This window comes from Salmo salar, chromosome ssa11, assembly GCF_905237065.1.
Source record: "Salmo salar chromosome ssa11, Ssal_v3.1, whole genome shotgun sequence".
In the NCBI taxonomy this organism is placed as follows: domain Eukaryota; kingdom Metazoa; phylum Chordata; class Actinopteri; order Salmoniformes; family Salmonidae; genus Salmo; species Salmo salar.
In genome coordinates this window covers 41,454,216-41,481,677 of record NC_059452.1, presented here as the reverse complement: position 1 = coordinate 41,481,677, position 27,462 = coordinate 41,454,216, and the positions used below count along the sequence as shown (strand labels likewise).

Sequence of the window (27,462 nt, the reverse complement as noted above, 5' to 3'; positions counted from 1 at the left end):
TGGTCCCTTACAGTAATGTCTATGTGAACAGTATTACTCCATATTTCTCATAAAGCATCCAGTGTATTGCATAAGTCATTCCAGTAAATTGCAGCTTCTGTTGGCACTGTAAGATGAGAGATCACTGTATATCAACTTTTAATTGGAACATATGTATTTATGCAACTTTGTCTTGAAAGAATACAAAGGGGCTTTAAAGACGCATTATTCTGTGTCGACAAGTTTTCTTCCAGATTCTTCTTTTGAGCCTCATGCCTTGCCGTGTGTGTGTGTGTGTGTGTGTGTGTGTGTGTGCGCGCGCGCTGTGACTTGTAGCTACTGGTGGTGTTAGCCACCATCACCACCGGGTTACTTTCAGGGAGTCACTGCTGTGGTTTTGTTTCAATTCACCACTATTCATTTTGTTGTACATTTATTTCATCACTCTGACAAACTGGACTGATCTCTCCAGTGAGTGGTGTCACACTGCTCTCAGCCTCATATGGACTGATCTCTCCAGTGAGTGGTGTCACGCTGCTCTCAGCCTCATATGGACTGATCTCTCCAGTGAGTGGTGTCACGCTGCTCTCAGCCTCATATGGACTGATCTCTCCAGTGAGTGGTGTCATGCTGCTCTCAGCCTCATATGGACTGATCTCTCCAGTGAGTGTGGTGTCACACTGCTCTCAGCCTCATATGGACTGATCTCTCCAGTGAGTGGTGTCACGCTGCTCTCAGCCTCATATGGACTGATCTCTTTAGTGAGTGGTGTCACGCTGCTCTCAGCCTCATATGGACTGATCTCTTTAGTGAGTGGTGTCACGCTGCTCTCAGCCTCATATGGACTGATCTCTCCAGTGAGTGGTATCACGCTGCTCTCAGCCTCATATGGACTGATCTCTCCAGTGAGTGGTGTCACGCTGCTCTCAGCCTCATATGGACTGATCTCTCCAGTGAGTGTGGTGTCACGCTGCTCTCAGCCACGAGCATCCACGCTGTTCTCAGCCACGCTGCTCTCAGCCACGCTGCTCTCAGCCAGTGACCACTGTTCAACAGTTTGACTTTGGTTAATTTGGTTAGTTTCAATATACCACCATTCATTTAGTTGTGTGTATCATCAGTGATATGACCGAACTGTCCCTGCTTCCCCCAGTGGGTGTGGGGCGTCCTGCTGCGTTCAGCCTCCTATATCAAATCAAACTTTATTGGTCGCATACACGCTTTAGCAGATGTTATAGTGGGTGCAGTAAAATGCTTACATTACAAGGGCCTAACAATCCAGTACAATGTTTATGTTACTAGGGCCTAACAATACAGTACAATGTTTATGTTACTAGGGCCTAACAATACAGTACAATGTTTATGTTACTAGGACCTAACAATCCAGTACAATGTTTGTTACTAGGGCCTAACAATACAGTACAATGTTTGTTACTAGGACCTAACAATCCAGTACAATGCTTATGTTACTAGGACCTAACAATCCAGTACAATGTTTATGTTACTAGGCCCTAACAATCCAGTACAATGTTTGTTACTAGGACCTAACAATCCAGTACAATGTTTATGTTACTAGGCCCTAACAATCCAGTACAATGTTTATGTTACAAGGACCTAACAATCCAGTACAATGCTTATGTTACTAGGGCCTAACAATCCAGTACAATGTTTATGTTACAAGGACCTAACAATCCAGTACAATGCTTATGTTACTAGGGCCTAACAATCCAGTACAATGTTTATGTTACTAGGCCCTAACAATCCAGTACAATGTTTATGTTACTAGGGCCTAACAATCCAGTACAATGTTTATGTTACTAGGACCTAACAATCCAGTACAATGTTTATGTTACTAGGGCCTAACAATACAGTACAATGTTTATTACTAGGCCCTAACAATACAGTACAATGTTTGTTACTAGGCCCTAACAATCCAGTACAATGTTTATGTTACTAGGGCCTAACAATCCAGTACAATGTTCATGTTACTAGGGCCTAACAGTACAGTAAGATGTCAATCGAGTACACAAATAATAATAAAAACATGTCCGCTGAGTCAGTGACCACTGTTCCCGTTATAGCAGCCAAATCAGCAACCAGGCAGCAGCAGAGCTAGTCTAAACTCCCTCTATCTCCATGTCATCAGGCCCAGCTGGGACAATACAGCCCCACGGGCCCCCGCCAGCCAATACCAATAAGCCAGACAGTTTTTTAATACCTCTGCCAGGGACCCTGTTATTGCAACGAATAGAATTGCAATGTACGAGTGATGTCGCTGTCAGGTGCTGCTGTTATTTTTTCCTCCCCTTTCAGGTCCTTATGAAGGGAAAAGAGAACAAGCCGAGGTCACCGCAATGCTTTCTCAAACATCCCAGGAATTTCGACAACCGGAATTGTTTTGAAATGGGAGATTTTATTTGGCACTACTTTCTGCCCCCCTTGTCTGCCGGTTTTAGATTTAGGAGCAATGGGAGAGTTTAGCCTCTTGTCCAGATACCGCCGTTTGTCTTTGGTGTCTTTCAGATAGATTGACCAATGTCTCAGAAGGACAGAGTGATAGTTCCATGTTCTTGTCTCTGTTATGACCCAATGTCTCAGGAGGACAGAGTGGTAATTCCATGTTCTTGTCTCTGTTATGACCCAATGTCTCAGGAGGACAGAGTGATAGTTCCATGTTCTTGTCTCTGTTATGACCCAAATCACTTTCTCTCTTTTTATTCTGGATGAAATTAATTGGAATTTGCCTTTCTGCTTACTGTTATCTTACTAAATTGCCACTAGTCATTTATCTGTATTAAATTAAATAGAGTTTTTGCAGTTGGATGAAACAACAGATATTTATCATATTTTATCAACTGTCATCGTCCATCAGTGTTTTGGTGAAAACATCCTCAGGTCCCAGTATCAGTACAAGTCCTTAGAGATGTGTTCAGAGCTGTAACAGGTCCCAGTATCAGTACAAGTCCTTAGAGATGTGTTCAGAGCTGTAACAGGTCCCAGTATCAGTACAAGTCCTTAGAGATGTGTTCAGAGCTGTAACAGGTCCCAGTATCAGTACAAGTCCTTAGAGATGTGTTCAGAGCTGTAACAGGTCCCAGTATCAGTACAAGTCCTTAGAGATGTGTTCAGAGCTGTAACAGGTCCCAGTATCAGTACAAGTCCTTAGAGATGTGTTCAGAGCTGTAACAGGTCCCAGTATCAGTACAAGTCCTTAGAGATGTGTTCAGAGCTGTAACAGGTCCCAGTATCAGTACAAGTCCTTAGAGATGGAAGTGTTGTGCTTCATTTCCAGTCTGTTGAAGTTCATCTTAGAATTTGATCACAGCTCATCTAAAGAGTTGAAAACCCTTTGATGTAACATACCCAGGCCTTCTTCTAACATTGTGTGTATACATACAGTCCCTCCGTCCCTTCTGACTCTCATGTCCTCTCTCCAACTTATAGATTGTACATCACCTCCCTTAACCATTTCTCAAAATTATAGTTTTCACTATTTCATGGAAATTTGCTAGGCACTGTCATTGCCTATCTTTCCTGACCAAGTAGCAACCATCCCCTCTTTGGTGATCACATGATTCAGTGAACAAGTCCTCCATTGGACAGTGGTAATACGTTGTAGAGGGCGTAGTGTAAGATGGAGGGGGTCAGTGCAGAAAGATGATCCCAGATCTCTTGCCCAGGGCCCTGCTGTCAGAAGTGGGGGGAAATAGCCAGGGGAAGCCATTGCCTGTGGGTCAAACGTCACATCCAGGACTGTGACCCAGCCAGCAGCTGGCCAGGTCACATCCAGGACTGTGACCCAGCCAGCAGCTGGCCAGACGGAGCTCCATTTGGGCTCCATAGAGGGGAAGAGGTTTCAGTGGCCAGCAGGGAACTGCGGCATCTCCTCTTTACCTGTGGGACCCCTGAACACTCAGTCGCTAATGGGCTGTCCAGCCCCTCTTCAATATCGCCAAAGTCAAAACACGTCTTTGAGGTCATCAGCCATCTGGCGAGGTATTCTTTTCTACTGACTAGCTGCAAAACTGTGAAACTGTGACTTGTGTGACAAAGAATTCCCCTTGTATTCCATGGTCTTTCCCCTTAGTAGCTCTACAGAAGAAAGACAGTAGTGGTCCACTTGGAGCCTGAAAGATGGGAACAATTGGATGTAGACTAATCTCTGGTTGTTGAAGGGGTTAAACTGCTTGGATGTAGGCTAATCTCTGGTTGTTGAAGGGGTTAAACTGCTTGGATGTAGGCTAATCTCTGGTTGTTGAAGGGGTTAAACTGCTTGGATGTAGGCTAATCTCTGGTTGTTGAAGGGGTTAAACTGCTTGGATGTAGGCTAATCTCTGGTTGTTGAAGGGGTTAAACTGCTTGGATGTAGGCTAATCTCTGGTTGTTGAAGGGGTTAAACTGCTTGGATGTAGGCTAATCTCTGGTTGTTGAAGGGGTTAAACTGCTTGAAAACCAGACAGTGTTGGGTTGTGTCATCCAGCAACATCCCAACCATAACTATGACCTAAGTAACATTACTTTTGTTTTAGTGATAGTGAAGAGGACACAGTGTACACCTGACCTGTCTGACCCCCCCCCCTGTCTCTTAGGTTACGGGGTGAGAGTAGCCTGTCTGCCCCCCCCCTCCCTGTCTCTTAGGTTACGGGGTGAGAGTAGCCTGTCTGACCCCCCCTCCCTGTCTCTTAGGTTACGGGGTGAGAGTAGCCTGTCTGATCCCACCCCCCTCCCTGTCTCTTAGGTTACGGGGTGAGAGTAGCCTGTCTGACCCCCCCTCCCTGTCTCTCTTAGGTTACGGGGTGAGAGTAGCCTGTTTGACCCCCCCTCCCTGTCTCATAGGTTACGGGGTGAGAGTAGCCTGTCTGACACCCCCTCCCTGTCTCTTAGGTTACGGGGTGAGAGTAGCCTGTCTGACCCCCCCCTCCCTGTCTCTTAGGTTACGGGGTGAGAGTAGCCTGTCTGACCCCCCTTCCCTGTCTCTTAGGTTACGGGGTGAGAGTAACCTGTCTGACCCCCCCCTCCCTGTCTCTTAGGTTACGGGGTGAGAGTAGCCTGTCTGACCCCCCCCTCCCTGTCTCTTAGGTTACGGGGTGAGAGTAGCCTGTCTGACCCCCCCTCCCTGTCTCTTAGGTTACAGGGTGAGAGTAGCCTGTCTGACCCCCCCCTCCCTGTCTCTTAGGTTACAGGGTGAGAGTAGCCTGTCTGACCCCCCCTCCCTGTCTCATAGGTTACGGGGTGAGAGTAGCCTGTCTGACCCCACCCCCCTCCCTGTCTCTTAGGTTACGGGGTGAGAGTAGCCTGTCTGACCCCCCCCTGTCTCTTAGGTTACGGGGTGAGAGTAGCCTGTCTGACCCCCCCCTGTCTCTTAGGTTACGGGGTGAGAGTAGCCTTCCTGACCCCCCCTCCCTGTCTCTTAGGTTACGGGGTGAGAGTAGCCTGTCTGACCCCCCCTCCCTGTCTCTTAGGTTACGGGGTGAGAGTAGCCTGTCTGACCCCCCCTCCCTGTCTCTTAGGTTACCGGGTGAGAGTAGCCTGTCTGACCCCCCCCTCCCTGTCTCTTAGGTTACGGGGTGAGAGTAGCCTGTCTGACCCCCCCCTCCCTGTCTCTTAGGTTACGGGGGGGCCTGTCTGACCCCCCCTCCCTGTCTCTTAGGTTACAGGGTGAGAGTAGCCTGTCTGACCCCCCCCTCCCTGTCTCTTAGGTTACGGGGTGAGAGTAGCCTGTCTGACCCCCCCCTCCCTGTCTCTTAGGTTACCGGGTGAGAGTAGCCTGTCTGACCCCCCCCTCCCTGTCTCTTAGGTTACGGGGTGAGAGTAGCCTGTCTGACCCCCCCTCCCTGTCTCTTAGGTTACAGGGTGAGAGTAGCCTGTCTGACCCCCCCCTCCCTGTCTCTTAGGTTACGGGGTGAGAGTAGCCTGTCTGACACCCCCCTCCCTGTCTGTTAGGTTACGGGGTGAGAGTAGCCTGTCTGACCCCCCCCTCCCTGTCTCTTAGGTTACGGGGGGGCCTGTCTGACCCCCCCTCCCTGTCTCTTAGGTTACAGGGTGAGAGTAGCCTGTCTGCCCCCCCCCCCTCCCTGTCTCTTAGGTTACGGGGTGAGAGTAGCCTGTCTGACCCCCCCTCCCTGTCTCTTAGGTTACCGGGTGAGAGTAGCCTGTCTGACCCCCCCCCTCCCTGTCTCTTAGGTTACGGGGTGAGAGTAGCCTGTCTGACACCCCCTCCCTGTCTCTTAGGTTACCGGGTGAGAGTAGCCTGTCTGACCCCCCCCTCCCTGTCTCTTAGGTTACGGGGTGAGAGTAGCCTGTCTGACACCCCCCTCCCTGTCTCTTAGGTTACGGGGTGAGAGTAGCCTGTCTGACCCCCCCCTCCCTGTCTCTTAGGTTACAGGGCGAGAGTAGCCTGTCTGACCCCACCCCCCTCCCTGTCTCTTAGGTTACGGGGTGAGAGTAGCCTGTCTGACCCCACCCCCCCTCCCTGTCTCTTAGGTTACGGGGTGAGAGTAGCCTGTCTGACCCCCCCCTCCCTGTCTCTTAGGTTACGGGGTGAGAGTAGCCTGTCTGACCCCCCCTCCCTGTCTCTTAGGTTACGGGGTGAGAGTAGCCTGTCTGACCCCCCACCCCCTGTCTCTTAGTTTACGGGGTGAGAGTAGCCTGTTTGACCCCCCCTCCCTGTCTCATAGGTTACGGGGTGAGAGTAGCCTGTCTGACACCCCCCTCCCTGTCTCTTAGGTTACGGGGTGAGAGTAGCCTGTCTGACCCCCCCCTGTCTCTTAGGTTACGGGGTGAGAGTAGCCTGTCTGACCCCCCCTCCCTGTCTCTTAGGTTACGGGGTGAGAGTAGCCTGTCTGACACCCCCCCTCCCTGTCTCTTAGGTTACGGGGTGAGAGTAGCCTGTCTGACCCCCCCCCCTGTCTCTTAGGTTACGGGGTGAGAGTAGCCTGTCTGACCACCCCCTCCCTGTCTCTTAGGTTACGGGGTGAGAGTAGGCTGTCTGACCCCCCTCCCCTGTCTCTTAGGTTACGGGGTGAGAGTAGGGCAGATTGCGGAGGGTTGGGCCTCTTTAGCTGTCACTCACCACAGGGAGGTGTTTCCTGTCTGTCTGAGATGGTCACCTCTCTGCCCAGCGAGAGTGTCCTGTCTGAGAACACAAACACTCCCATCTTTCATAGCGAGCTATCGAGGGACTGAGGGGAGGGACACAGTAGAGGCAGGTTGGCCACCAGCCAGACAGTCAGAATAGTGACTAACCCTATCTATCAGCAATCAAAAGCTGTATCCCGTCTAGACATGACCAGGCAGGTTGGCCACCAGCCAGACAGTCAGAATAGTGACTAACCCTATCTATCAGCAATCAAAAGCTGTATCTCGCAATGGAATGCTGTATCTCGCAATTACTTGGCTTGCAATGTGTCACAACTTCGGTGAAGAAAGAACTATCAATGAATGGGCTAGGATATTGAGATGAGGGAGATGCAACACTTGTCTCTCACACAGTCACCCACAGTATCTTACCATGTGCATGGGTTGGCTTCATGCTATGGGTTGGCTTCATGCTGGTCACAGAGTGGTAGCGTGAAGCCAACAGTTGAGCCTCGCGCTTCAAAGCTCTTAGTTGTTACTTTTTGCATCTACGTAAAAAAAAAAAAAAAATTCTGTTCAATTTCGTTGAAACGTTTTAACGTTCACACCCCCTACTTTTATCCCAGGTCGTCAGTGGTACGTCACCCCCTGCTTATTAAAGCATCAATTTGCCATAACGACACACACCTAATATTCCCCTCTGGCCTCTCTGTTTCACTCCCCATGGTGTCAGTCAGCCTGTAAATAATGTGACCATTACACCATCGCCCAGCGCCCCCTAATCACCAGTCAGTCTGTTGCCCTGTGTCTCTAAAACATAATGGCTAACACTGACGACCCCACAGTGGTGAGGACGGGGTTAAAAGGCCACAGCTGCTACTGCTGACAGAGGCTCTACGGTTCTCTCCCTCAGGCCCCCAGCTTAACCCTGTGTGCGTGCGTGGGCACTTTCCAAGAACTCAACAATGTCTCTCCTTGAATCAACAACTGCAGTTTTTCAATCAGTGGTTGTGAGTCAGATTATGGCAGCCATTTTTAATTTACACCGTTCTGACCGGAGTGTTTCTGTTTCAGAGCTATGTGACCGAGCAGAATGCTTTTTAATGTCCACTCATTAACAGGATATCCTTCCACCGCTAGCTCGGACTGTGATTGTTTTCTTGGGCACCTCACGACCTGGGTAAACAGTCTGGTTGGCAAAGTGGCTGGCAATTAGTTCGTTTTTTTTCAGTGTTAGTCCTAGTTTCCTCCCTGAGTCCCCGTCTCTCTCGTCCACTACAGCATGAGTCAGTCTCTCTGCCTGTATTACACTGTAGCTAGGAGCTCTAACTGCTATCTGAGCTTGTCTTCAGTATGTTAGGACTATCAGCAGCTCTCCTAGCTGTAGTCTGGGGCTTCTTCTGTCACTGAATACTGCCTCACTATATCAGCCCTGGTGAGACATTCACATGGCATGTAGGCTCTGTTTGTCTGTAATGATGAATGGAAGATCTATAAGACAATGGGAGGTAACAGGGCTGTTACCATGGTGCCTCCTGCTGCTGTTTTCATATCTGTGTTGAGGGATATTGGTTGGTACTAGGTGTCAGAACCTTGGATCTCTCCTTCACTCTCCCTCTTACGCTCCGTCTCCCTCGCTTTGTCTCTGTGTTTCTCCCTCTCCCTCGTGTCTCATTAAAGATGTCTGTTATCCCATCACTGCCAGGGGGTGCTGTCAACCTGTCTGTGGCTTGGCCCGAGGACACCCAGCAGTAAAGTCCTGATGCCCTGACCACCTCCTCTTGGCTCCTCCCACTCACACATGGTGACAGGGGAGGGAGGGGGAGAGAGAGGGGGAAAAAGGTTGGGTATTTAATCTGTCAGGACATTACAGGCCGTTATCTAAGAGGAACATGGATATGATGAGGGTGTTATGAGCTACGGCCTGCCGATACGGACAATCTGGGACCTCGGGAAGATGTGATGGAGAATCACAGTGGACTAGAACGTCCACCGGCTCCTTCGTAGCCTGCACATAGCCTAATAGTGCCATTAACACGTCCATTTAATTAAAAACCAATTAAATCCATCAATCAATGAGATTACATTTACTTGAAAATTGCATTGATATTTTGCAATTCACTCCCTAAGCATAAAAAGGATTCTCCAGCTCTTGTCTTACAAGCACTATATTGAGAGCAGATGTATTCGCAACCCCATGAAGTCATGTTCATCACTAGACGAGGTGTTCTAAACCCGACTCATGTATCCAGTCCAAACAAAACAACCCAGACACACCCATATAGATATTTAGGTGTGAGGGCCACTGCATTCAGTTTGTCAACCCAGGTTCCATTTTGGTGCCTTTGTCTCCATGCAGGCCCCAGCAGTTTTAGTAAGAAGACACCCAGTCCTTCATATGACGGGTCATGCGGACGGGCCTTTTCGCATGTTTGCGGAATATCACAGCCACTCTACTAACGCCAGTCTGGCAGCGGGTCGTAACCCGAGCCCCCGCCGAGCTGACGCAGTGTGTGTAAATTAAACGCGTCCCCCTCCTTTCTCTCTCTCTCTTCAGACCTCTCGTTCTTTTTCACCTCGCAAATAATAAAGGTTGACGTATGCCATTGTTAATAGACGGCCCAGTGCGATGTTTACCACCAAGGTAGTAATGACAGTTGGGGTGGAGGGTTTAAAGGGAGCCTGCAATCCCAGACAGCTGATTTGTAAAAGACTGTGACACCTAATCCTGCTACCGTGTGGTGGGATCAGCACCTCTGCAGACACACATACAGACTGAGTATATAGACTGTTTAACAAGGTCCCTGAGCGTCGGGGCACCTCAGGGGTCCGTGCCCGGTTCTGCTCCAATGTGCAACAATAATCCCCTTCTCCATATGATAGGTTAATATTTGGGGGTGTGGGATAACGGTGGGGATGCTAGCAGCAAGGCTCTTCCTTGGCTGGCCTTGTTTCAGTCTGGGTGCTGCTGTGCTGTGTAGGATGGACAGGACACCGACGCTAATACTCTCAGAGCAGGCATGTATGTATTCTTAGCCCCTGTCTTCCTATCAGTCATTGGAGAAAGGTTGGAGGGTAACAAATAAAGAGGTAACCTGTCTGCTGGTGCTGTCTGCACTAGCTGCTGTTTACCACAGGAGAGAGAGAGAGAGAGAGAGAGAGAGAGAGAGAGAGAGAGAGAGAGAGAGAGAGAGAGAGAGAGATCTCCCATATTTACACTTTGGGGGCTGGCTGACCTTGCCATTTGGCTGGGTAGAAGACGCTGTACACCCCAGACTGAAAGATAGACCAAGAGAGGAACTCCTACTGCTCAAAAACTAGCTGACAGTCTGCTAAGAGAAGACTGTATAGAAACGGGGACTGGAGAGGAGACAAGAAGAACAACTAAGAGAGAGAAGCAGAATACAAAGTGAAGGAAAGTAGAGAGTAGTTAAAGAGAGCCAGGCTGTAGCCGAGAGGCTGTTCCCCAGAGGAGGAGCTGCAGTAGCTGGCCAGGGCTGGTCCCAGGGCTGGTCCTACTGCTCCTCCACACCTCCTCCTCCATCCCCACCTCCTTTTTGTATTTCTTCTCCTCCTACCCTGTGCTGTGCACAGTGGGGTGATGAACTCAGACGGAGCCTGGGAGTGCCGAAAAAACTTTAAGAACTTCTCCGTAACGCTTCGAGATCGAGAGGTTCAGGCAGCAACAGCAGGCGACGTTGCTGGAGCGCTCTGAAAGACGACCCACCAAACTGCAACAGGACGCTCCGTCTGTCCGCTCACTCAACTCACACTGGCTGGCAGAGTGCCTTAACAGCACTTCCCAGAAGGGAAAAACTTTTGTTTTTGTTTGTCGTTCTACCCGGAACAGTGGCGGTGTTCGCAGCGGCACTCTGCAAGGACCAGTCCCCCTCTCTCAACATGAGTCGCTGGCTGAAATGCACCTCCATGTACTTTGTAGGTATTCTGCTTGTTCTTTTAAAGTGGTTGTTCCACTGGATATTATAAGGTGAATGCACCAATTTGTAAGTCGCTCTGGACAAGAGCGTCTGCTAAATGACTTAAATGTAAAATGTAAATGTAGAGAGTAATTGCATTTCTAATGACACTTGTTAAAAGTATCCTGAGGCCATTGGGACCTAGCTACTGTGGTTGGGTTAGGACCTAGCTACTGTGGTTGGGTTAGGACCTAGCTGCTGGGGTTGGGTTAGGACCTAGCTTCTGTGGCTGGGTTAGGACCTAGCTACTGTGGCTGGGTTAGGACCTAGCTGCTGTGGCTGGGTTAGGACCTAGCTACTGTGGCTGGGTTAGGACCTAGCTACTGTGGCTGGGTTAGGACCTAGCTACTGTGGCTGGGTTAGGACCTAGCCTCTGTGGCTGGGTTAGGACCTAGCTACTGTGGCTGGGTTAGGACCTAGCTACTGTGGCTGGGTTAGGACCTAGCTACTGTGGCTGGGTTAGGACCTAGCTACTGTGGCTGGGTTAGGACCTAACTGCTGGGGTTGGGTTAGGACCTAGCCGCTGGGTTAGGACCTAGCCGCTGGGTTAGGACCTAGCCGCTGGGTTAGGACCTAGCCGCTGGGGTTGGGTTAGGACCTAGCCGCTGGGGTTGGGTTAGGACCTAACCGCTGGGGTTGGGTTAGGACCTAGCCGCTGGGGTTGGGTTAGGACCTAGCCGCTGGGGTTGGGTTAGGACCTAGCCGCTGGGGTTCCTGAATACCGTGTTGTTGAAACAGCAGAAAGGAGTGAGCTGTGACTTACAGCTTCTTCTTCTCTCACTAACCTGAAGGAACTCTGTGAATCTGCCCTGCATTCCCCAGGAGAATTCCTTCATCAACCCAGAGGCACAGTGGCCTGTTTTAACTCGTTATCAAGTTCCATTCTTAGTTTTTAGATTTGAACTTGCATTCTGATAATAGTAATAGTGTATTGGGTACATGTTGACGCTTAATGTTGGAGGGAGACAAATTGCATGCAAAATAGGCCTATCATCTATGTGGAATATATATATATATCTCTGCCAGCCAGTGTGAGTTGAGTGAGCGGACAGACAGATCGTCCCATTGCAGTTTGGTGGGTTTATTTTCTTTTTACAAATTCCTTTGTGACGTGTGTTTACGTGTTGTTGTATCCAGGAACAGGCAGAGAACTGTCCTTTCTCTGTCTCTATGCAGGCGTTAACCACAGCTTTCTGTTTTCTTGGATCCCTCTACTCCACTGCCTGTGTTCTGTTCAAGAGGGGTCCTTTCTTGCAGAAGAACTAGCCGTTCCCATGCTGTGTCCAGGCACTCTCAGAAATGCTTTGCTTCAGAGTGGAACCACACTATCTTGGCATAAATCATTGAGGCTAACCTCAATCCAGTCTATAGTCCCTCTGAGAATTCTAAAGGTTATGTTTGAAATGTTGATCTGTCCAGACTCCTTGAATGCTAATAAAGTGTTGACTGTGGTGAGAATGCGTTTCCCTGACCCGTATGTTGTGAAGACGAGTTATCTGTTGTGTTGACGTTGTGCCCTCTCTCCCAGAACACAGACTGGAACAAGTATGACGACCGGCTGATGAAGGCGGTGGAACGGGGCGAGGTGGACAAGGTGGCGGCCGTGCTCAGCAAGAAGGGCATCATCCCCACTAAGCTGGACATGGAGGGACGATCCGCGTGAGTAACGTGTGCTCACACAAACATCGCATCCAGGCATGAACGCATGCATACACATGTATACAGAACCCTACAGACACACACCGTCCCACTCCCACAGGAACATATGGACCAGTAAGCACTACACTAACCCACACAATCATTTGTCTCAACCAATAGCACGAAATGTCTGGCAATGCAAACTGTCTCTCATTCCAAGCATAGTAAGTCGTAAACAGAGCTGAGAACTGTTGTAGTACTAGATAATGTTATTCAGCATATGGTCAGATGCTGACCGCTCCCCTCTCTCCGCTCCCCGCTCCCCTCTCTCTGCTCCCCTCTCTCCGCTCCGCTCTCCCCTCTCTCCGCTCCGCTCTCCTCTCCGCTCTGCTCCCCTCTCTCCGCTCCCCTCTCTCCGCTCCACTCTCCCCTCTCTCCGCTCCGCTCTCCTCTCTTTCCGCTCCCCTCTTTCCGCTCCCCTCTCTCCGCTCTCCGCTCCCCTCTCTCCGCTCTCCGCTCCCCTCTCTCCGCTCTCCGCTCCCCTCTCTTCGCTCTCCGCTCCCCTCTCTTCGCTCCCCTCTCTTCGCTCTCCGCTCCCCTCTCCCTTCTCTTCCCTTCTCTCCGCTCTCCTCTCTCCGCTCTCCTCTCTCCGCTCCCCTCTCTCCGCTCCCCTCTCTCCGCTCCCCTCTCTCCGCTCCCCTCTCTCCGCTCCCCTCTCTCCGCTCTCCTCTCCCCTGTCTCCGCTCTCCTCTCCCCTCTCTTCGCTCCCCTCTCCCCGCTCTCCTCTCCCCTCCCCTCTCCCCACACTCCTCTCTTCGCTCCCCCCTTTCACGTCTCCCTTCTCACCCCTCTCCCACCCTGTTCTGAGATCATAGATGTCAGTTGTCCTCCATGCCAGTCCCCATGTTGGGGAGGCTTGTGAAGTCACATTCAAACACCAAGTCTCCCCTCTGTATAGCTAGATACACACACACACACACACACACACACACACACACACACACACACACACACACACACACACACACACACACACAGTCGGCTGTGCCAGTAGAGAGTTCAGAGAACTCTGTGGTGAACTGTATGTCACACACTGCTTGATCTTACTGGCTTGGAGCGGCTGTCACTCTGGCCAGGAAGTGGCTCAGAGCAAACAGATTAGAGCCACAGTTGATGTTTATGATATAAAATGACAGTTGGGGAACATTCTGTAATTCAAGGGTCAGGTTGTCAGAGTAAACTAGTTTTTGATCTAGAATGGTGGGTGGATGAACTCGGGATGGCCAGTATTTTAGGATATAAAACGCTGGGACCTTTTTTAGGATAGTTCTTTTTGGATGGCTCACCACCAGCAATATTGGATAGGTTATGTGTCCTCTAAGAATGTCACCCATCCACCACTGGAAGGTCTATATAAAAGCTGTTAAGTCAGACTTGTTTTTCTGCCTGACGTAAATGTAACCAGATTCCAACGCTGGTGTTTTAGGTAGCTAGTCCCCCTCGGCTTAATTCCAGCTATGTGAAGTAGTCGCCTGTCTCTGATCCATGCTTCAGGTTAATTTTGAGCCCCGGCTTTGTTGCAACCTCGATGGAGAGAACAGGAGATTCCAGGAGCTGTGGGGCTGAGTATTTTCAGTAGTGTATGTAATTCTCCCACACCAGTGTCTGTGACACTCGTGCGCACGTACGCACACGCACACACACCAAGGAGAGAAGGGCTTGTCTCATAATAAGGTGCTGGAATTTCTCAGGGCTAAATCAAGTGCGTCTGGCTGCCGTGGAAGACGCCACCCTGCATTACAGCGAGGAACTGGAGCTTGTTGTACTAAGCACTGTCCTGACACACGATGCTCACTGGTCACCTTCAATGTTGTTGGCTTAAAGACGACCATGCCGAGAACAGAACCAGTTCTGTGTCAAACTGCGTCCATCACATAAACTGGAGCATAAGGAACCTCAGCTCACGGGTCACAAACTAGAGGTCGACCGATTATGATTTTTCAACGCCGATACCGGTTATTGGAGGACCGAAAAAAGCCAATTCCGATTAATCTGCCGATTTTAAAAAGAGAAAAGAAAGAAGAAAAAAGATAGGGGGAAAAAAAGAATTACAACAATTGACAATTACAACAATGCTGAATGAACACTTTTATTTTAACTTAATATAATAAATCAATTTAGCCTCAAATAAATAATGAAACATGTTCAATTTGGTTTAAATAATGCAAAAACAAAGTGTTGGAGAAAAAAGTACATGTGCCATGTAAAAAAGCTAATGTTTAAGTTCCTTGCTCAGAACATGAGAACATATGAAAGCTGGTGGTTCCTTTTAACATGAGTCTTCAATATTACCAGGTAAGAAGTTTTAGGTTGAGGTTATTATAGGAATTATTGGTTGAGGTTATTAGAAATGACTATTTCTCTCTATACCATTTGTATTTCGTATACCTTTGACTATTGGATGTTCATATAGGCACTTTAGTATTGCCAGTGTAACAGTATAGCTTCCGTCCCTCTCCTCGCCCCTACCTGGGCTCGAACCAGGAACACATCGACAACAGCCACCCTCGACACATCGTTACCCATCGCTCCACAAAAGCTGGGGCCCTTGCAGAGCAAGGAGAACAACTACTCCAAGTCTGAGAGCGAGTGATGTTTGAAAAGCTATTAGCGCGCACCCCGCTAACTAGCTAGCCATTTCACATGGGTTACACCATCCTAATCTCGGGGGTTGATAGGCTTGAAGTCAAACAGCTCAATGCTTGAAGCATTGCGAAGAGCTGCTGCAAACTCACGAAAGTGCTGTTTGAATGAATGCTTACGAGCCTCCTGCTGCCTACCACCGCTCAGTCAGACTGCTCTATAAAATATCAAATCATAGACTTAATTATAACATAATAACACACAGAAATACGAGCCTTGGGTCATTAATATGGTCAAATCCGGAAACTATCATTTCGAAAATAAAACGTTTATTTTTTCTGTGAAATACGGAACCGTTCCATATTTTATCTAACGGGTGGCATCCATAAGTCTCAATATTCCTGTTACATTGCACAACCTTCAATGTTATGTCATAATTATGTACAATTCTGGCAAATTAGTTCGCAACGAGCCAGGCGGCCCAAACTGTTGCATATACCCTGACTCTGCGTGCAATGAACGCAAGAGAAGTGACACAATTTCCCTAGTTTAATATTGCCTGCTAACATGAATTTCTTTTAACTAAATATGCAGGTTTAAAAATATATACTTCTGTGTATTGATTTTAAGAAAGGCATTGATGTTTATGGTTAGGTACATTCATGCAACGATTATGCTTTTTTCGCAAAGGTGCTTTTGTTAAATCGTCCCCCGTTTGGCGAAGTTCGCTATCTTTGTTAGGAAGAAAGTCTTCACAGTTTGCAACGAGCCAGGCGGCCCAAACTGCTGCATATACCCTGACTCTGTTGCACAGAACGCAAGAGAAGTGACACAATTTCCCTAGTTAAAAGAAATTCATGTTAGCAGGCAATATTAACTAAATATGCAGGTTTAAAAATATATACTTGTGTATTGATTTTAAGAAAGGCGTTGATGTTTATGGTTGGTACACATTAGTAAACGACAGTGCTTTTTTTGCGAATGCACTTGTTAAATCACCCGCTTGGCGAAGTAGGCTATGATTCAATGATAAATTAACAGGCACCGCATCGATTATATGCAACGCAGGACAAGCTAGATAAACTAGTAATATCATCAACCATGTTTAGTTAACTAGTGATTATGTTAAGATGGTTTTTTATAAGATATGTTTAATGCTAGCCTAGCACCATACCTTGGCTCCTTGCTGCACTCGCATAACAGGTAGTCAGCCTGCCATGCAGTCTCCTCGTGGAGTGCAATGTTATCGGCCATGAACGGTGTCCAAAAATGCCGATTACCGATTGTTATGAAAATGTGAAATCGGCCCTAATTAATCGCCCATTCCGATTAATCGGTCGACATCTAGTCACAACCATCTGTTGATTCAGCTTAGCCTTAGTTCTAATGTATAACCTGGGCCATACATAACATCCTCATGTATAACCTGGGCCATACATAACATCCTAATATATAACCTGGGCCATACATAACATCCTAATATATAACCTGGGCCATACATAACATCCTAATATATAACTTGGGCCATACATAACATCCTCACGTATAACCTGGGCCATACATAACATGTACATTTTAGTCATTTAACAGAAGCTCTTATCCAGAGCAACTTACAGGAGCAAGTAGGGTTTAAGTGCCTTGCTCAAGGGCATATTGGCAGATTGTTTTCACCTAGTCAGCTCGGGGTTCGAACCGGCAACCTTTCGGTTACTGGCCCAACACTCTTAACCCTAATAACGTCATAAGATATGACCTGGGCCACACAACATACCATCCTCATGTGTGGTCCCTTCTGTCTCCAGACAGACCTCACACCCACTGGAGGACGATGATGGACAGTAATCATGGTCTGACTGTTCTGCCCTATGGGGAGGTTTAATTACTAGGTATAATCCCTCATCTTTAATTTTGTGTGTTTTTATAATTCCTGATGTGTAATTTAGTTTCCTGGATTACATACTGAAACCTCTTCTCCCCATGCAGTACATACTGAAACCTCTTCTCCCCACGCAGTACATACTGAAACCTCTTCTCCCCATGCAGTACATACTGAAACCTCTTCTCCCCATGCAGTACATACTGAAACCTCTTCTCGCCATGCAGTACATACTGAAACCTCTTCTCCCCATGCAGTACATACTGAAACCTCTTCTCGCCATGCAGTACATACTGAAATCTCTTCTCGCCATGCAGTACATACTGAAACCTCTTCTCGCCATGCAGTACATACTGAAACCTCTTCTCCCCATGCAGTACATACTGAAACCTCTTCTCCCCATGCAGTACATACTGAAATCTCTTCTCGCCATGCAGTACATACTGAAACCTCTTCTCGCCATGCAGTACATACTGAAACCTCTTCTCCCCATGCAGTACATACTGAAACCTCTTCTCCCCATGCAGTACATACTGAAACCTCTTCTCCCCATGCAGTACATACTGAAACCTCTTCTCCCCATGCAGTACATACTGAAACCTCTTCTCCCCATGCAGTACATACTGAAACCTCTTCTCCCCATGCAGTACATACTGAAGCTTCTGATTCTCAAAGACCAAAACACCGCCCTCCCAATGCATCACTTCTAGATCCCAATAGCATTGTTGTAACATAACAACAGTTTAGTTATTCAAACAGATTCCTGAATCCATTTGTCCAACAAGACTAATGTTGTGCTTAGTTGGCGTGTCACCGGTTATCCACAGCGCTGCAGGCATATGGCTTACAGGCCCCAGGGTCAAGATCTCCGGCTGCAGACTGAGTTTCTCAAGCACCATCAACGCAGCTTTTAATAACGGCGCCTGAAACGAGGTGTCAGGCCGCCTGTCTCCTTGGAGGATCTTTCAAGGTTAATGCATAAACAAGTTGTGGGCCGTAGGGCATATTGATTTACAAACAGATGTTTTTCCTGTATGTGTGGGGCCGGGGCATGGCTGGGGAAACTGACGGATGTGGGTCAGGAAGACCGACAAGGTCGATGTATTAAGAGTAATGTGTTAAGAGTGGCTAACAAGTGACCAACTAATTCAGAGTTTAGGTTGTTCAAACAAACCCAGGGATGTTAAGGGGCATATTTGTTGAAGAATTAAGTGACAGATGGAGGACCGTAAAAGAAAGGGGTAGGGGAAACGGGAGAAAGAGGGTCAGGTAGTAAACAGGAGAAAAGAGGGTCGGGGAGTAAACGGGAGAAAAGAGGGTCGGGGAGTAAACGGGAGAAAAGAGGGTCAGGGAGAAAGAGGGTCAGGTAGTAAACGGGAGAAAAGAGGGTCGGGGAGTAAACGGGAGAAAAGAGGGTCGGGGAGTAAACGGGAGAAAAGAGGGTCGGGGAGTAAACGGGAGAAAAGAGGGTCGGGGAGTAAACGGGAGAAAAGAGGGTCGGGGAGTAAACGGGAGAAAAGAGGGTCGGGGAGTAAACGGGAGAAAAGAGGGTCGGGGAGTAAACGGGAGAAAGAGGGTCAGGGAGTAAACGGGAGAAAGAGGGTCAGGGAGTAAACGGGAGAAAGGGGGTCAGGGAGTAAACGGGAGAAAGGGGGTCAGGGAGTAAACGGGAGAAAGAGGGTCAGGGAGTAAACGGGAGAAAGGGGGTCAGGGAGTAAACGGGAGAAAGGGGGTCAGGGAGTAAACGGGAGAAAGGGGGTCAGGGAGTAAACGGGAGAAAAGAGTATCAGGGAGTAAAAGGTAAACAGTGTTATTCATGTTTGCAGTAGTGTAGATATGATCCTTTTCACGATGATGATCATGACGGGTATTTGATACCTTTGCTGCCTTAACGGTCCCTTATGGGTTGTTGGATCCCACTTTGTGTCTAATGTGAAAATGCTCTTTAAGAGCTTGTAGTCCTGCTGTCTCGGGGTTGTTACGGGTCTAAGGTTTCTGCCCCCAGAATGCTGATCCTAGCCGATAGGGTTAGCCAGCATCAATTTACAGAGTTCTTTTCTCTGGCTCCATATTTCACTCTTTCACTTCACCCTTCTCCAAGCCTCTCCAAACCTGCTCGTACTCTGACCTACTGCGCTTTCCCTCCCTTCTCACGCTCTCTCCATCTCTCACCGCAGGTTCCACCTCTCCGCAACCAGGGGCCACCTGGACTGTCTCAATCTCATCCTGGGCCACAGCGTTGACCTCACAGCCACCGATGCCACCGGTGAGAGAAAGACTGATGAAGTTCATGGTTATACATTTACATGTTAGTCATTAAGCAGACACTCTTATTCAGAGAGACTTACATGTTAGTCGTTAAGCAGACACTCTTATCCAGAGAGACTTACATGTTAGTCATTAAGCAGACTCTCTTATCCAGAGAGACTTACATGTTAGTCATTAAGCAGACACTCTTATCCAGAGAGACTTACAGTAGTGAATGAATAAATTTCTGTACTGGTCCCCAATAACCCTGGCATTGCAAGCACCTATGCATGGTGCGGTACAGAACAGTCCATAGGAAAGCATTAATCAATAGCATGATCATTTCCACCAAGCCCATCTTTGGTGAAATCTTTCTAAGGGATGTCGATTAAGACAGCCTCTTCCAGAACACAAATATACTGAACAAAAATATAAAAGCAACATGCAACAATTTCATTGATTTTACTGAGTTACAGTTCATATGATGAAATCAGTCAATTGAAATATATAAATTAGGCCCGACTCTATGGATTTCACATGACTGGGAATACAGATATGCATCTGTTAGTGACAGATACCTTACAAAAAATGGGCTCATCACTGTATTTTTGTCCATTCAAATTGCCATTGATAAAATGCAATTGTGTTTGTTGTCTGTAGCTTATGCCTGCCCATACCATAACCCCACTGCCACCATGGGGCACTCTGTTCACAACGTTGACATCAGCAAACCGCTGGCCCACACAACGCCATACACGTGGTCTGCGGTTGTGAGGCCGGTTGGACGTACTGCCAAATTATCTAAAACGATGTTGGAAGCAGCTTATGGTAGAGAAATGAACATTCAATTATCTGGCAACAGCTCTGGTGGACATTCCTTCAGTCAGCCTGTTAATTGCACACGCCCTCAAAACTTGAGACATCTGTGGCGTTGTTACAAAACTGCACATGTTAGTGGCCTTTTATTGTCCCCAGCACAAGGTACACCTGTGTAACGATCATGCTGTTTAATCAGCTTCTTGATATGTCAGACCTGTCAGGTGGATGGATTATCTTGGCAAAGGAGAAATGCTCAGTAAGAGGGATGTAACCAAATTTGTGCAACAAATTTGAGAGAAATAAGCTTTTTGTGCGTGTGGAACATTTCTGGGATGTTTTCTTTCAGCTCATGAAACATGGGACCAACACTTCACATGTGGCGTTTATATTTTTGTTCAGTATGTTCCGTTTTTGTTCAGTTCAGAAGATATTGATTTTGTGTATTGCTGATCTCTTGAGTTTTTTTCTTGCAGGTAAAAACGCCCTTCATCTAGCTTCCAGAAATGGCCAGTCGCTTTGTGTGCAGAAGCTATTGCAGGTACAGTCACTTAAAACAACGGCCTCCATTCGCATTAACTTACCTGTGTGATCTGTGCATTATGAAATGGATCTCTGAAGGAAATGTGCTGCAACATGTACTTTTGAGGCTTAGGTGTCAGGTGTCAGGGTGCTTTCAGATTAAATCTAGTCCTGGACTAAAAAACATACACAATGGACATTCCCCATTGGAAGCTAAGATTCATTAAGATACGCTACATGATCAAAAGTATTGCGGACACCCTTTCAAATGAGTGGATTCAGCTATTTCGGCCACACCCGTTGCTGACAGCTGTATAAAATAGAGTGCATAGTCAATGCAATCTCCATAGACAAACATTGGCAATAGAATTTGCCGTATTTGAAGAGCTCAGTGAATTTCATCGTGGTACCGTCGTAGGATGCCACCTTTCCAACAAGTTAGTTTGTCATATTTCTGGTCTGCTAGAGCTGCCCTGGTCAACTGTAAGTGCTGTTATTGTGAAGTGGAAACATCTAAGAGCAAAAACGGCTCAGCTGCTAAGTGGTAAGCAACACAAGCTCACAGAAGGATTGTCGAGTGCTGAAGCACACAGCCCCTAAAAATCACCTGTCCTCGGGTTGCAACACTCCCTACCAAGTTCCAAGCTGCCTCTGGAAGCAACGTCAGCACAATAACTGTTTTCTGGGAACTTCATGAAATGGGTTTCTATGGCCGAGCAGCCGCACACAAGCCTAAGATCACCATGCGCAATGCCAAGCGTCAGCTGGAGGGGTGTAAAGCTTGCTGCCATTGGACTCTGGAGCAGTGGAAACGTGTTCTCTGGAGTGATGAATCACGCTTCACCATCTGCCAGTCCAACGGACTAATCTAGGTTTGGCGAATGCCAAGAGAACGCTACCTGCCTGAATGCACAGTGTCAACTGTAAAGTTTGGTAGAGGAGGAATAATGGTCTGGGGCTGTTTTCAATGGTTTGGGCTAGACCCATTAGTTCCAGTGAAGGGAAATCTTAACGCTACAGCATACAATGACATTCTAGATAATTCTGCACTTCCAACTTTGACAATCGTTTGGGAAGTTTCATCATGACAATGCCCCTGTGTACAAGCAAGGTCCATACAGAAATGTTTAGTTGATCGGTGTGGAATAACTTGACTGGCCTGCACAGAGCCCTGACCTCAACCCCATTGAACACCTTTGGGATGAATTGGAACACTGACTGCGAGCCAGGCCTAATCGCCAAAAATCTGTGCTCGACCTCACTAATGCTCTTGTGGCTGAATGGAACCAATGCCCACAGCAATGTTCCAACATCTAGTGAAAAGCCTTCCCAGAAGAGTGGAGGCTATTATAGCAGCAAAACACCATATTAATGCCCATGATTTTGGAGTGAGATGTTTGATGAGCAGGTGTCCACATACCTTTGGCCATGTGGTGTACATGTCTTGGAAACCGGTCCATAATGTTCAAGGAGCATTACCATTACTTCTCTCCCAGTTCTTTGAGGAATAACATTTTGTTGGCTTTACTCGCCAGACAGCAGCTGCAGTGATATTGAAACATGTTTGAAATATATTTGATCTGTTTACAGTGACTAAATTGTGCCATTGTAGGCTGTATGGTTGTTTGAGAACGCTGTTTTTGTTTGGCATCGCCCCTGATAGGGCAACAGTAGCAGCCTGTTGAGTTGCAATTAATTTATGTGTTTACAATAAGGCCCTGTGATCAAACAAGCCACCGGCCACATTAAGTGCCACCCCCCCTGAAAGGAATGGCAGCTTACCAGCAGGGGTGTTGGTCGTGTTGACAAGGCTGCCCTCTCGCAAACCATGCCGTCATCGCGCTTGACATAGCAACCCAACTCCTGGGCCGAGGGGAAAATCCTACTTGCCCCCCGACCCCTACTAGAGGTATAGAATTCCATGCCCCCCCACCCCTCCCTTAGCTGGTATCTGACCTGGCTACTCGTTTTGGGACCTTGTTGCTAGAGAGAGCAGGGGTTTTCTAGTGGGCCCTGAGAAGGCCTGAGTTAGGAGACCTTAAAGGCCTGCTGTTGGCATTGAGCCTTTAACAGCTCTCTTGGCTGTCAATGCTACAGCATTATTGTCAGCCTCTGTCTGACTGTCTCTGTCTGTCTGACTGTCTCTGTCTGTGTGAGATGATATCACAGTGAACACTACGTTGATAGCCTTACGTGGCCCTGCTGCAGAGACTTATCCAATTGGAGATGCAGACGCCAGGAAGATTCTGTCACTTTGATGCCATCCTCAAAGTCGGGACTCAAACGGGATTGAAACGAGTGACAAATTGTGAAAGGACTCGATGCTTTTGTGTCGTTATATAACAAAGCAATACCAAAACATTTCTCCCCTGAATGTTGCCATCCCGTTGTATAAAAATAGACCTAAGTGATTGCTCCCACAGTGTTCTTTTGAGCGATGCAAGCAGAAATGTAGGAAGAGTTTTGTCAGGGTGATTGGCTCATTTGATTTTAAGAGGCGTATGACATTTAAGATTATTTGTGTGGTTTTGCAGCACAACTGTCCTGTGGGGAATGTGGACTTGCAGGGGAGGACAGCTCTACACGACGCTGGTGAGAAACAGTTTGGATCCTTCTCCTCTCCTCTGTCATTACAGTAGATGCTTTTTACTTCTCTACTTTCTCTAATTTGGTGTAATGAGCTACCCAAGAGATCCTAATGAACACTGGCAGACAGATGTACACACCAGAGTCGGTACAGAGATGTGCTTTGAATAGACGATTGATGACTCAATGCAGTATTACACTTTATGACATTCACTTCACATACTATCATGACAGGTTCCTGATAGATTGATAGGAACATGATAGATTGATAGGATCATGATGGGTTGATAGGAACATGATAGATTCCTGATAGATTGATAGGAACATGATAGATTGATAGGAACATGATAGATTGATAGGAACATGATGGGTTGATAGGAACATGATGGGTTGATAGGAACATGATAGGATCATGATGGGTTGATAGGAACATGATGGGTTGATAGGATCATGATGGGTTGATAGGAACATGATAGGATCATGATGGGTTGATAGGATCATGATGGGTTGATAGGAACATGATAGGAACATGATGGGTTAATAGGAACATGATGGGTTGATAGGAACATGATAGGATCATGATGGGTTCATAGGAACATGATGGGTTGATAGGAACATGATGGGTTGATAGGAACATGATAGGAACATGATGGGTTGATAGGAACATGATAGGAACATGATGGGTTGATAGGAACATGATGGGTTGATAGGAACATGATAGGATCATGATGGGTTGATAGGATCATGATGGGTTGATAGGAACATGATGGGTTGATAGGATCATGATGGGTTGATAGGAACATGATAGGAACATGATGGGTTAATAGGAACATGATGGGTTGATAGGAACATGATAGGATCATGATGGGTTCATAGGAACATGATGGGTTGATAGGAACATGATGGGTTGATAGGAACATGATAGGAACATGATGGGTTGATAGGAACATGATGGGTTGATAGGAACATGATAGGAACATGATGGGTTGATAGGAACATGATGGGTTGATAGGAACATGATAGGATCATGATGGGTTGATAGGATCATGATGGGTTGATAGGAACATGATGGGTTGATAGGAACATGATGGGTTGATAGGAACATGATAGGAACATGATGGGTTGATAGGATCATGATGGGTTGATAGGAACATGATGGGTTGATAGGAACATGATGGGTTGATAGGAACATGATAGGAACATGATGGGTTGATAGGAACATGATGTGTTGATAGGAACATGATGGGTTGATAGGAACATGATGGGTTGATAGGAACATGATAGGTTGATAGGAACATGATAGGATCATGATGGGTTGATAGGATCATGATGGGTTGATAGGATCATGATGGGTTGATAGGAACATGATAGGATCATGATGGGTTGATAGGATCATGATGGGTTGATAGGATCATGATGGGTTGATAGGAACATGATGGGTTGATAGGAACATGATGGGTTGATAGGATCATGATGGGTTGATAGGAACATGATGGGTTGATAGGAACAAGATAGGAACAAGATAGGAACATGATAGAATGATAGGAACAAGATAGGAACATGATAGGATCATGATAGGATCATGATGGGTTGATAGGAACAAGATAGGAACATGATAGGATCATGATGGGTTGATAGGAACAAGATAGGAACATGATAGGATCATGATAGGATCATGATGGGTTGATAGGAACATGATAGGATCATGATGGGTTGATAGGAACATGATAGGATCATGATGGGTTGATAGGAACATGATAGGATCATGATGGGTTGATAGGAACATGATAGGATCATGATGGGTTGATAGGAACATGATAGGTTCCTGATGGGTTGATAGGAACATGATAGGATCATGATGGGTTGATAGGAACATGATAGGATCATGATGTGTTGATAGGAACATGATAGGTTCCTGATGGGTTGATAGGAACATGATAGGATCATGATGGGTTGATAGGAACATGATAGGATCATGATGGGTTGATAGGAACATGATAGAATGAAGGGAACAAGATAGGTTCCTGATGGGTTGATAGGAGCATGAAATGGACTGTGGAATTTGACAGTATAGGTTCCTGATGGGTTGATAGGAGCATGAAATGGACTGTGGAATTTGACAGTATAGGTTGTGTCAAGGTTGATTTTCACTCGCACAAACATTTCCATCGGGGCGGGGGCTTGGTTGAGGCGAAGAACATTTAATAGGCTAAAACGCTAATTAACACTGAGCTACAGTATATCCCCTGAAGACACGTCTGCTCATCAGTAATATGATCAGATTTTCTGGAATGTGCTCCACTTCCGATGCTTGAAGAGATGATTTACTCTGATAGAAGTGGCCTGTCAATACTACGAGCCCAATATGGGCTGAGCAAAGTCCTTTAAGGTAAATATGAACACAAGCACCCCATTCTGTCTCTTTGTAGTGCTGTACAACAAAACCTCCAATACATTGGAATCACATATAGATTCACCTGTTGCACACACGTTTATCCTTACCCTACCTCTGCATGCGAGATGTAAACGTGCCAGGGTGAACGCGTGCTGCACAGGATTGATTTCTCATTACTATGCCAGTCCAATACTGAGCTCTGTGTTCATTACTATACCAGTCCTATACTGAGCTCTGTGTTCATTACTATGTCAGTCCAATACTGAGCTCTGTGTTCATTACTATGCCAGTCCAATACTGAGCTCTGTGTTCATTACTATACCAGTCCTATACTGAGCTCTGTGTTCATTACTATGTCAGTCCAATACTGAGCTCTGTGTTCATTACTATGCCAGTCCAATACTGAGCTCTGTGTTCATTACTATGCCAGTCCAATACTGAGCTCTGTGTTCATTACTATGCCAGTCCAATACTGAGCTCTGTGTTCATTACTATGCCAGTCCAATACTGAGCTCTGTGTTCATTACTATACCAGTCCTATACTGAGCTCTGTGTTCATTACTATGCCAGTCCCGTACTGAGCTCTGTGTTCATTACTATACCAGTCCAATACTGAGCTCTGTGTTCATTACTATGCCAGTCCCGTACTGAGCTCTGTGTTCATTACTATACCAGTCCTATACTGAGCTCTGTGTTCATTACTATGCCAGTCCAATACTGAGCTCTGTGTTCATTACTATGCCAGTCCCGTACTGAGCTCTGTGTTCATTACTATACCAGTCCTCTACTGAGCTCTGTGTTCATTACTATACCAGTCCCGTACTGAGCTCTGTGTTCATTACTATGCCAGTCCCGTACTGAGCTCTGTGTTCATTACTATACCAGTCCCGTACTGAGCTCTGTGTTCATTACTATGCCAGTCCCGTACTGTGCTCTTTGTTCATCATTTTGATGGAAAGATCCTGGAATTATTCAGGCACTGCTGTGCGTTTGCTTGATGGTGTGAAATAATGATGGTTTATCTTTGTGTGTCCAAGTGATGGCAGGCTGCTCCTCTAGCGTCAAACTACTGTGTGACAGCGGGGCCTCTGTAAACGCAAGGGATTTTGTGAGTATTGATGTCCAATTCATTCACACCTATTGATCTATAGTGTAGAAAAGTCAACATTTTATTTTGTAAATTGGGTCACTTGCACAGCAATTCAACTGAAAATCTCTGACTGTCTTGATTGTGATAAAAATATATATTTCAATGCACTTGTACTGCCAGGGTTTAGGTTTTGTGAGAAGAATACCATTGTGGTGGGAAATATGAACACGCAGTCACACATACATTCTGTCTCTTTATAATGCTTTACAACAACTCCAATACACTAATTATTCATCACATATAGATTACACCTGCTGCTCTGTTTATCCTTAACGGACTACTGTAGTAATGAGATCATCATCACAGCCGTGAATCACTAGCTCTGTTCTCTCTGTGCGTGTGTGCGTGTGTGCGTGTGTGCGTGTGCGTGTGTGTGTGTGTGTGTGTGTGTGTGTGTGTACTGCAGGATGGGCGGACACCTCTGGTGCTGGCTACCCAGATGTGCCATCCACACATCTGCCGGCTGCTGTTGGAGCGAGGGGCCGACATCGCCATCCGTGACAAACAGAACAAGTAAGCTGGTCCACCCAGGGTCCACAAAGCATCACAGCTAGCT

At 46.9% G+C, this 27,462-nt stretch overlaps 1 protein-coding gene across 2 annotated transcripts in view; it reads left to right on the top strand.

Moving 5' to 3' along the window:
- Nucleotides 1-27,462, top strand: part of LOC106587861 (uveal autoantigen with coiled-coil domains and ankyrin repeats protein-like) — a 67,593-nt gene that overhangs the window by 24,765 nt on the left and 15,366 nt on the right. For both annotated transcript variants that reach the window (XM_045689577.1, XM_045689576.1), the window contains exons 2-7: nt 12,562-12,692; nt 19,368-19,456; nt 20,730-20,794; nt 23,310-23,367; nt 26,794-26,864; nt 27,313-27,419. In XM_045689577.1, coding sequence (XP_045545533.1) covers nt 12,562-12,692; nt 19,368-19,456; nt 20,730-20,794; nt 23,310-23,367; nt 26,794-26,864; nt 27,313-27,419 — 521 coding nt within the window. The remainder of the gene's footprint in view (nt 1-12,561; nt 12,693-19,367; nt 19,457-20,729; nt 20,795-23,309; nt 23,368-26,793; nt 26,865-27,312; nt 27,420-27,462) is intronic.